Raw genomic sequence first — 11,591 nt, forward strand, 5'->3', positions numbered from 1 at the left:
GGTGGGATGTCCGTGCAGGGTGGGATGGCCCTGCAGGATGGGATGACCCTGCAGGATGGGATGGCCCTGCAGGATGGGATGTCCCTGTGGGATGGGATGTCCCTGCGGGATGGGATGTTCCTGCGGGATGCCTGTCAAGCTCCAGCTCGCAGCAGTGCCCTCCTCCTGCCCTACATTCTGCTTCCTCCCGCCCAGCGTCCTCCCCGTGCTCAATGGGGGCTTTGTTTGGAAGGAATGCAAACAAAATTCGGGCTGTGTGAAAGGGCCAGCTCATCATTTGTACCTCTGCAGTGGACTGGAAAATAATGTTTTCTCCCTCTCTCTCCAACCGGTGGCTGTGGGTCTGTCACTTGTCAAGAACAGTCACTTTGTGATTTAGAGGCAGAGGGGGGATCTTGGCAGGGGCTTGGGGAGGTGTAAAGTGATATGGGAATGATTATGGACTTAAAGCTGTTCTGCTGATGCTGGCTCTTCATTAACATCTCATATCTGAGAGAGCTGGGAGCACAGATCCCTTGAGCCAGTAGTTGTGCATCCACCAGGACACTGAAGGCTTGAGCCTGCACAGGTACAGGAGGGGCTGTGGGCAGCAGTCCCTGTGGCTGTGGGATGGAGGGGGCTGACTTCAGTGCCCAGTGTGAGCTGGCAGCCCCTGGAGCTGCTCCTGGGCCGTGGTTGCCATGGCTGGCAGAGCAGACTCAGTGTTTGTGTGAGGGCAGTGTTTGCACTGACCGTGGGACCAGGAGCCCAGAAACTCCAGCATTGCTTCTGTCCTTTCTGAAGCTGAGTTCAGGTTTGTCACACCTGGGCCCATGGAATCCCAGAATCCCAGACTGGGTTGGGTGGGGAGGGGCTTCAGAGCCCACCCCGTGCCAACCCCGCCAAAGCCCCAGGGATCTTCCAGGGGATCCAGGGGCATCCACAGCTGCTCTGGGCACCCTGTGCCAGGGCCTGCCCACCCTGCCAGGGAACAATTCCTCATTCTCAAGATCCCATCCAGCCCTGCCCTCTGGCAGTGGGAAGCCATGTGTCCTGTCCCTCCAGGCCTTGTCCCCAGTCCCTCTGCAGCTCTCCTGGAGCCCCTTCAGGCCCTGCCAGGGGCTCTGAGCTCTCCCTGGATCCTTCTCCTCTCCAGGTGAGCACCCCCAGCTCTCCAGCCTGGCTCCAGCCCTGGAGCAGCTCTGGGGCTCCTCTGGGCTCTCTGCAGCAGCTCCAGGTCCTTGTGCTGTTGGAATGCCCAGGGCAGGTGGGCTCTCACCTGGGCACAGGGACAGAGTCCCCCTTTTCCTGCTGCCCACACTGGGGGATCAGCAGGGCACAGGGGTTTTGGGGCTCTCATGTCCAGCTCTCACCCACCAACACCCCCAGGCTGCTCTAAGCAACAGGTGAGGACTGGAAATGGGCAGGAAATGCAGAAGTGACCTGGGACCTGTGCTGTGCTCAAGGGTAGCAAACATTTCCATATCTTAATTGGAACATCTGGAGTTGATAAGGTTTTCCTAAGCCTGGCCAGTGTTCTTCCAGGTTTTCCTGTGAATTCCAGCTTGTCCTGCTGATGGTGATAAATATCTTACCCACACTTAATGAGGGAGTAATTTCATGCTCATCTTTAATTCATGAGCTCTTTCATTATCCCCCTGTGATGACGAGATGTCTGTTCTTCAGCCAGTCAGGTTTTCTACCCGTTTCCCTCTCCAGCTCTTTCCTGAAGTGAATTTTCCTGGAAACCTCCCCATATCTGTTTTCTGGGAAGCCTTTGTGTTTCTGCTGTTTATTGTCAACAGCCTGGCTGGCCAGGCACTGCAGCCACGCAGGAGTCTCCTTTTGCCAGCCTGTTGGAGCTCCTCTGGAAGTGTTTCCAGGGAAATACATTGCTATTTATAACAACCTTGCTGCTCTGGAGGCTGAACTGGTATTATATTGGAATGGGAGCTGACTATAACATGGGATTAGAGATTTATTTTATCCCCAAATACTGGAGTTGGCTAAATCCCTCACAGCTAAGAGAAGAGTTAATTTCCTTGGCTGGGTTAATAATTTACTTTATCTTAACACATAAAAAGTGTCTCTCAGTCACTCTGCTGCATCTGGGCCCAGCCCAGAGGTAACTGTCACCATATAAAATATCTCATTTACATGTTTGGTGTTCATTTGTTTGGTTGTGTTGCTGGGGACACGACGTGGCAGCAAACAACTCCCTGAAATGCTGAAAAAAATACAGGGCTGGGTGGATGTGGGGCAGTTTTGTATCTTGGCAATCAATCATTGAGCAGGTTTATATTTCCAGTCACGTTTGTGTGATAGTTCCTACATTGATTCATCAGTGTAACCTGACGTGAGGGATGCAGCAGTGCTGGAGAACAAAGGAGCACTGACCTGAGATGGGTGGGAGGTCCCAGGCTGCCATCCTGGCATTAATGCACAGCCTTGGCCCAGAATGAATCCCAGAATTCTTCAGGTCAGAAAAACCCTCCAGGATCGTCAAATCCCAGCTGTGCCCAGTGCCCACCTTGTCCCCAGCCCAGAGCACCGAGTGCCACATCCAGGCCTCGCTGGGACACCTCCAGGGATGTCCCTCCAGGGCTGGGTCATGTCCAGCTCTCAGCCCAACAGGTTCTGTGTGCTGGGTGTTGGCTAAAAGGAGTTCAAGGCAGAGCTCCCATGCAAACTTCTTATGTAATAGTGCATTTCATAAATTCTGTTTAATCTTGCTTGGTATAAAATGACCTTGTAGATTTGGGAGGGAAGTTTGGGCTTGCAGCTGCCGCCTTTTAAAAAGTCTAAATATAAGCGGGGTTTTGGAAAGCATGAGGAGTGATCAGTGGTGTTCTCTGATTGGATTTGAAGGCCAGGATGGTGGCATCTAATTAGTGTCAGAGCAGTTTGAGGGGACGGTTTGGAGTGTTCCAGCTGCTCTGGTGTAGCTCTGCTGTAATTCTTGTAGGCAGCTTTGGGAAGGGAAGGTTGGACCTGGGGCAGCTCTGGGCCCCTCCTGCCAGGAGAGACCTGCAGGGGCTGCAGCGTGTCCAGGGCAGGGAACGGAGCTGGGGAGGGAATGGAGCCCCAGGAGGGGCTGAGGGAGCTGGGAAGGGGCTCAGCCTGGAGCAAAGGAGGCTCAGGGGGGACCTTGTGGCTCTGCACAAGTCCCTGCCAGGAGGGGACAGCCAGGGGGGGTCGGGCTCTGCTCCCAGGGAACAGGGACAGGCCAAGGGGAAATGGCCTCAGGCTGGGCCAGGGCAGGCTCAGGGTGGACACCAGGAGGAATTTCTGCATGGAAAGGCTGCTCAGGCCTTGGCAGGGGCTGCCCAGGGAGGTTTGCAGTGCCCATCCCTGCAGGGGTTCAACAGCTCTGTGGATGTGGCACTTGGGGACTTTGTGTATTGGTATTGAAACTAAAAACCTTCTTCACGGTCTGTGGTGATGTTCTGTGCTTGGCTGAGCTCTCAGAGTCTTGGTGACACTTCTGCCAAGGCCTGGCTTTGGCTGTCCCATACCCAAGGCTGAGGCAGGGATGGGTCTGAAGGCCAAGCTCTGATAATTCTCCTTTTCTTGCTGGTTCAAGCTTTGAGTGGCTTGAACTATTCTGCATCCCTGTGGAAGCTCAGGGAAGCTGATGGACACCAGGAGGAATTTCTGCATGGAAAGGGTGCTCAGGCCTTGGCAGGGGCTGCCCAGGGAGCTTTGCAGTGCCCATCCCTGCAGGGGTTCAACAGCTCTGTGGATGTGGCACTTGGGAACTTTCTGTATTAGTTGGTATTAAAAGTCAAAAACTTTTTCAGCGGTCTTGGCTGAGCTCTCAGAGTCTTGGTGACATTTTTGTCAAGGCCTGGCTTTGGCTGTCCCATACCCAAGGCTGAGGCAGGGATGGGTCTGGACAAGGAGACTGAGCTCTGATAATTCTCCTTTTCTTGCTGGTTCAATGTCCCATACCCAAGGCTGAGGCAGGGATGGGTCTGAAGGCCAAGCTCTGATAATTCTCCTTTTCTTGCTGGTTCAAGCTTTGAGTGGCTTGAACCGTTCTGCATCCCTGTGGAAGCTCAGGGATGTGGGCTGAGGGTGTCAGAGCTCCAGGACAAGATTCTCAGGCACAGGGGGGATTGTTGGGGTGTCCTGGGCAGGAGTTGGACTGGATGGGGATTTTTAAGGAGTTTTGAATAAGTTAGAGACATGACTTCTGAATTTTTCGATTGTTATTTATTGTTCTTATTTTTTACATAGACAGGAAGGGTGAATGTGGCTTCCATTGTTACAGCAGGCCTCAGAAGGTCTCAAGACCCTTAGTTACAAGACTTTTTAAGGAGCTATGGACTAATAAAACACTGCTAATAGGGATATTTCTGGTTTTGACACCATCCTTAAATATTTTGTCTTATGGACTCAAGCTACATTGTGAGTTTTCTTAGCTTATTATGTTATAACACACAAACTTCCAGTACTGCATTCTAAACTCCTTGTTTACCTTTGTAACTACTTTATTATTTTACATCCTAAACTCTAAAACTCTAAACTTTCTGAGACACTGTGTGTCTCTGCTTTAAATTATAAATCCACATTCTTGCTTTCAGCACTTAGGTTTGGAAGCCTTTCCCAAGGTCTCAGATCAAATCCTGTGTTTCATTCTGAGCTTTGGCTCTCAGAGTTCTGAGAGTTCCCTGCATTTTGGATTCCAGCAGTGGATGATCCCTGTGGCTCCCTCCTGCTCAGGGTGTTCCAGAGCAGGTCCCTGGGGCCCTGGCTGTGTTCTGTCCCAGCTCCCTTCCCATTTCTGTGTCCCTGCACATCCCTGCTTTACCTGGCAGCTCAGTGGAAGAAGAAAAAATTTCTGCTGTTCTGTCTCAGCCACTCAGAGTTGATGTGGAATTGATGTTTTTTTTAAATAACTAAACACTAATTACTTATTTATGTGTTTGTTTATTTTAGGGATAGACTTCAAGATTAAAACTGTTGAATTGCAAGGGAAGAAGATCAAGCTACAGATCTGGTGAGTAACACAGAGCTTCCTTCAGCAGCAGGTGTTCCTGGGCAGGCTTTGCTCTTGCTGGATTCCCTTCAGGGCTGCAGGTTTGCAGCTGTGTTCTGTGTTTGCACAGGGCTAGCTCCACTCCATGTGTGTGTCTGCAGCTTTAGCAGTGGCTGTAACCACTGGGCCTGGCTGCTCCCTGGGACAGGCTGCTGGCAAACCTCCTGTTTTAGAGGGGAGAGCATCCTCACAGCCTGTGATTTAGTGGGAAGTGGTTTCAAACTGGAATTTTTAAATTAGGACTTGCCTCCAGTCTGTGACTATAAATTGACTCGTAGCCTTGCTTTGTGTCAGCAAGAAAATGCAATCCAGGGCTGCACTAGGGCTGGAATTTTCCATGCTCAGCTGTGGAGAGGTTCTCAGCTGGCAGGAGCACAGCTGCTCTGTGGGGATGTCTGACAAGAGGCAAAGCCTCAGCTCCTTCCTTTGAGCTTCTGTGCTTTGAACCAGAGGCTTTGCACCGGGTCAGGTCAGAGCCAGTGGCTTTTCCTGGCCCATGGGGCTGGCTGGGCTCTCTGCTCACTCTGCATTCTCCAAGGGCTCTGAGCTGGGATTTGTCCCTTTTGTCCTGCTCACAACAACCCCATGGCTTCATAACCTTGGTGTCTGTACATGCAGGGGGGTGAGTTCCAGTTTTGGGGGACACTGATGTTTCCAGTCATCCCAGAATAATCATTCCAGGATAATCATGAGTGATTTCCTTCCTAACCAGGCATCTGGAGCTCTCCTGTCCTCAGCACCCTGAGGAAGTGTTAGAACTGACTGAGAGTAGGTTTGGATGGGAGATTGGGAATGAGGAATTGTTCCCTGGCAGGGTGGGCAGCCCTGGCACAGGGTGCCCACCCTGCATCCCTGGCAGTGCCCAAGGCCAGGCTGGACACTGGGACACCCTGGGACAGTGGAAATGTCCCTGCATGGGACAGGGTGAGCTTTAAGGTCCTTTCCAACCCAAACCATTCCATGACTCTGTGATTAAACTGAATAAGAAAATCATGAAATGTAAAACCAGAAAATATTGAAAAATGAGGATATTTAGGTATAAAGAGCAAGATGTAATGAAGCTGTTACAGATTGTGGGGTTTAGTGCCTTAGGGAAGTGGAGTTGGGTGAGCTGAGATTTACACAGTGGCAACTTTTAAATGTCACAAAATTGGGGAAGTTGTGGCCTGAATCTGCTGCTTGTTTCTGCTGGGTTCAGATTGCACATTTGAAATGAAACTTGGGAAGCAGAAAATGAAACTCCTACAGAAAAAAAAAATATATTAAAAAATCTCAGTGTTGTGTTTCCTACTTTTCCTGTGGCAGGAGTTTGCCCAGCAGTGGCTCAGGGTCTTGTGGAGGTGTTTTGTGCAGTGCCTCTCTATTTCCCCACTGCTCCCTGCCTTTGAACTCACCCCACACTTGCAGGAGCTGTGCAGCATTCCCAGAACAATGCAAGGCAGCAGCTGAGTGAGCAGGAGATGGATTTAGGGGAGCATTTCCTGAGTAAAGGCTGCTCTGGATCTGCAGGTGGTTTTATTAAACCTCAGGAGATTCCCATGGGCCACTTCTGGAGTGCCTCTGGATGGCCCTGTCCTTCAGGTGTGGCACCACACAGCAGGACAGCTCCTTGCCTCTTCCTGGCTGTGGAAAAGGGCCCTCTGACAGCCTCACAGCCATGCCCTGACCTCTGAAATTATATTTAGGACTAAAGCAGGAACACAAAGGTCAGGCTGAATTAAAACCTGCCTGGGGTGGGAAGTAACTCAATACTCAGGAGCTGTTGAAGCTGGGGTGCAGCTCTGTAAGGAGCAGGCTGGATTAGAGTTCTCCTGCTGCTCCAGATGGAAATTGCCTGTGAGGAGCAGGGTGAGACACAGCCCTGGACTGGCCTTCCAAAGAAATGAGCTTATCCAGAGCAGATCCACCAGGATATCCAGGTTCTTCACCAGGGGAACCACTGCATGTCAGATTCTGGGTGGAAGCAATCCAGGAGCTGAGGATCTCCTTGGCTGGGTCATTTTCCAGCTCCTCTTTGGGAGAATTGCTGCTGGGACAGTCACTAGTGATGGGAGAAAGGAATTCTCCCAAATACACATTTGGGACTGGAAACACTTAGAAAGGCTGGGAGCTGGAGGGGTTTGCAGTGCTGAAGGGCTGGAAGAATATTCACACTGTCATGGTGCAGAGAAGGAATGAAGGACCAGAGTGAGAGATCCAGGAGAAGATGGTGGTGGCTTTGCTGAAGGACTTCAAAGGGACAGGGTAGTAGAGCTAAAACTTGAGTGTGATATCACACATTCAGGAGCTCAGAGTTGCTTTGAAATGGAAACCAAAAGGCTTTGGAGTTCCCAGAACTCATTAACATAATGGAGCCATTGAGAAATGAAATGGGATTTTCCTGGGCAGGAAGTGAGTGTGGAAGTCCCACAGAGCACAGGTTTGATCAGCACTGCCTGGGGAGAAAGGGACTTTTTTAGGGAGAACAAATGGAAAAGTGAGGGTTCTTCATGATGTCAGAGCACATCTTGAAAATCCTGGATATCCTGAACAGGTAGGGAAGGTGTGATAGAACTTGCTGCCTTTTTCCACCACCAAAACATCAGTTCTGGCCTGAGACTGGAAAGTGGCACGTGGAAAACACCAGGGAATGAAGTTGTGCTGGGAAACTCCTCATGGGATGTAGGGGTAGCTGCAGATGCCCACGGACAGGTTCACAAGGGATTTCACAAGAGCCTGGTCAGGTTTGGACTCTCAAATCCACAGAGGGATCCCTGGTTCCAGAATTCCTTAACCACTGGGAAATGGAAGCTGGAAAAGCTCTGGGCTGCCCAGGTGCTTGTCAGGAGGCACAAAAAGCAGAGCTGGGTTTGTCATCCAGGCAAAGCACAGGCTCAAAGGAATGTAACTGGCAGCTAAAAATCGAATTTTTTCTTTTTTTTTTCCTACTTAGCTGCTCCTCCAACTCTGCTGTCTTTAATGACATTTGTGTGTCAGCCTGTTTTCCTGCAGTCTTCCTGACTGATTCCAAATTTTAGGAGCAGCTTTATGTCTTCAGTGTGCAGCTCCTAGCTGTGTGGAGAACTCTAAAATTACATTTTTCTCTCAGTGCATCTCTGCTGACAGCACATTTATGTGGCCAGAGGAGTGTCCTCAGGATCTTGGTTAATTCAGCAATGAGCTCATGTCAGAAGTAAACAATCCTGAGTCCTCCCAGGTGTGGGAATTCCCTGGGATGTGCAGGTTCTGCTGTTTAGGGAGTGTGGTGGTGACCAGAGCTGCACACACCTCCGCTCCCCCAGTGCCATCAGCCTCATTAATTTCTGCAATTTCCCCTAGAATGTCTAGGGGCTAATTCTGTTTGCTGGAACATGTTCCTCTGGCATGGCAGTCCCATAAAACAATTGGAGAACTCTCTTGTTTTGGATTTCTCATTATGGAAGCTGGGGGTGCTCAGCCTGGAGAAAAGGAGACTCAGGGGTGATCTCATCACCCCCTACACCTCCTGAAAGGTGCCTGTGCTCAGCTGGGGCTGGGCTCTTTCTCCAGGCAGCACTGACACAACCAGAGCACACAGCCTTGAGCTGCACCAAGGGAAATTTAGGCTGGATATCAGGAAAAAGTTCTTTACAGAAAGGGTGATAAAGTTCTGGAATGTTCTGCCCAGGGAGGTGGTGGAGTCCCCATCCCTGGGTGTGTTTATCAAAGCCTGGATGTAGCGCTGGGTGCCAGGGTTGAGTTGAGGTGTTGGGGATGAATTGGACTCGATGATCTTGGAGGTCTCTTCCAACCTGGGGATTCTGTGAATTCTGGGAATTGTTTCCTGGCTGAGTATTATTCAGAAAAGCTGAAATTTGCCAGTCATGAAATACCTGAGAGAGCACAGAACCCCAGGATCACTGAGGTGGGGAAATCCCTCCATGGCCATGGAGTCCAACTGTGCCCAGTGCCCACCTTGTCCCCAGCCCAGGGCACTCAGTGCCACCTCCAGGTGACACCTGCAGGGATGGGCACTGCAAACCTCCCTGGGCAGCCCCTGCCAAGGCCTGAGCCTCCTTTCCATGGATCCAGCCTGCCCAGATCCCTCTGCAGAGCTTCCTGCCCAGCACATCCTCTCATCCAGGGGCTGGCTGAGGATGCCCTGAATGCCCTCCCAGCCCATCCATGAAGGTGTTGGGCAGGACTGAGCCAGCCCTGAGCCCCCTGGTGCCCCTTCCCAGCTGGATGTGCCTCCATGCCCAGCTTCATCCAGCCAGGAGTGCTGAGCCAGGGACACTTTTCCCTTTGGGAAGAGAAATCCTCAGCCTGGTGTTCCCCAGTCCCTCCAGTGCAACACTGAGCTGCACAGTTCTGCAAATGTAACAACAGTGGGACAGTAATAAAATTCTTGGGATTATTTTGCTAGGAATTACTTGCTTTAATATGTTAAAGAGCTTCATTTTGAGCCACGTGGATTGGCAGGATGCTCACAAATCATCAGATCTAATCTCTTCTTGCTGCAGCCATGTAAACCTTTCATCAATAAATCATAATGCATTTTAAGGTTTCTTTAGTCTCTGCCAGGTCAGCTGGAAAGCTGTCCCAGAAATTCCTTTCTCTCCAGGTTAAACCTCTAATATGATACAGCTTATGCATATTTTAATGTTGGCATGAGAATAATTCAAATAGATTTTTCACTTCCCTTGAGCATCTCCTCTCCCCAGTCCCACAGGACAGCCTCCTTTGTCCTCACAAAGCTGAACACCCAAGCTCCCTCCCTTTCCAGCTCTGTTTCATCCTCCTTGGCAGTTCCAATAATCCTTGCCCACATGCATGGGAGCTGGGAGAGCGAGCCAGTCTGTGCCTGCACCCAGGGGTTTGAACAAAGGGCTGGGGAGCCAGGGCAGCAAACATCCCCTGCAGTGTCTGCTGCAGTTTGCCCAGGGTGGATCCAGCCCTCGTGGGCACCCAGAGAACCATAACTCATTTCCTGTTTGCCTCAGCCAGCTCTAATCTCCAGCCATTAGGAGTTATCTCTGAATAATGAATGGAGAATCCATTAACCAGGGGAAAGGGCAGCTATAGCATTTATTAAAAAAAAAATAAAAAGGGAAACACTCCAGGTTCTTCTCTTCTTCCCTCCCCAGCTTTCTTCTCTCCCATTAGCTGAGCTCCACTTGCCAGAAGAAGCAGTGGAGGAGTTAACCAGGGAGTCAGCTGTAGGATGTGACAAGCAGTGAGTAGCAGCTCCGTGCTGCCAACTCCAAGTTGGTGTAAAACCCACTCAGAATTGTTCCTGTGACAGCTGCTGGCCGTGGCAGGAGGGAGGAATCACAGATCCCAAAAGTCTGGTGGGGTTGGTCAGATTTCTCCAGCACTTCCTGCTTGGTAAGAGCCAGTGGGAGGGAAAGGTGCTGGCAAGTGGGTACAGAACGTGGGGAGAGAGAAAATGATGAGAGTGTGAGTGGAGATACTTCGCAGGAGATTGTCCTGAAGGATCCCTCTCTCTCTGGGATGTGCTAGGAAAGCCATCAATTAAATCATTAAACTCCTCCAAATTACTGCATGGAATCCCAGAATGGTTTGGGTGGGAAGGGACCTTAAATCTCATCCCATTCCCACCCCTGCCATGGCAGGGACACCTTCTGCTGTCCCAGGGTGCTCCAATCTCCAGTGTCCAGCCTGGCCTTGGGCACTGCCAGGGATGCAGGGGCAGCCACCCTGTGCCAGGGCTGCCCACCCTGCCAGGGAAGAGTTAACAGCTGGGACAAGGGGAGAGACTCTGGGTCTTTTATGGGAGATAAGCCAGAAAAGGTGAAGCTGTAAAGTTTAAATCCAGTCAAGGAGTGGATTCAAACTAATAATAATTCCAGCTGCTCTCAGCCAGCTGGAGAAATGTCACTGGAAAAAAGTCCTGTGAAATTCAGTGCAGCCAAATGCCAAGTCCTGGAGTTCAGTGTGGGATGTCAGAGCTCCTCATGGGGCCAGGAGTGGGGTGAGTAAACCTGGAAATGTCGCAGTGTGGGGCTGCTGAGGCTCCAGCTGGGTGTCCTGGGTGTTTCTGGGACATTGGGAAGAGTCCAGGGCCAGTGGGAGCTGGGGCTGTACCTGAGCCCTTTGGCCGGTCAGGGCAGGCTGGGGAAGGTTCCAGCAGCACAGCAGACGTTTCAGGCACAGTGTGGGATCCCTGGGTGGTTTGTGGAGCTGGGTGGGGGAGTCAGGGACCTCCTGAGGCCACAGGCAGAGATTCAGGCCTGGCAGGGCATCCCTGGCAGAGGTGCTGGGGTTTGGGACCTGCCTGTCCCCTCCTGTGCTCCTTGCCATTGTCCTGGTGTCACCAGGAGCAGATGGACATCAGTGCCTGAGTGTGATGAGCCTGGAGCTGGGGGTCAGGGAAGCACTGGGCCTTTCTGGAGGGGTTATGGAGTGTGGAACCTTGGTTTAGTCCAGTTTAAATCTGGGGACACCTTGGGGTCTACCTTGTCATGGAATCACTGAATCACAGACTGGTTTGGGCTGGCAGGGACCTTAAAGTTCATCCAGTGCCACCCCTGCCATGGCAGGGACACCTTCCACTGTCCCAGGGGCTCCCAGCCCCCGTGTCCAACCTGGC

General features: G+C 51.3%; 1 protein-coding gene across 1 annotated transcript in view; it reads left to right on the forward strand.

The window, feature by feature from the left end:
* Window positions 1-11,591, forward strand: part of RAB10 (RAB10, member RAS oncogene family) — a 45,295-nt gene that overhangs the window by 24,200 nt on the left and 9,504 nt on the right. Inside the window, exon 2 of the mRNA XM_005430469.3 lies at window positions 4,921-4,981. Within this exon, the coding sequence (XP_005430526.1) occupies window positions 4,921-4,981 (61 nt within the window). The remainder of the gene's footprint in view (window positions 1-4,920; window positions 4,982-11,591) is intronic.

Source organism: Geospiza fortis, unplaced genomic scaffold, assembly GCF_000277835.1.
Source record: "Geospiza fortis unplaced genomic scaffold, GeoFor_1.0 scaffold150, whole genome shotgun sequence".
NCBI classification, from domain to species: domain Eukaryota; kingdom Metazoa; phylum Chordata; class Aves; order Passeriformes; family Thraupidae; genus Geospiza; species Geospiza fortis.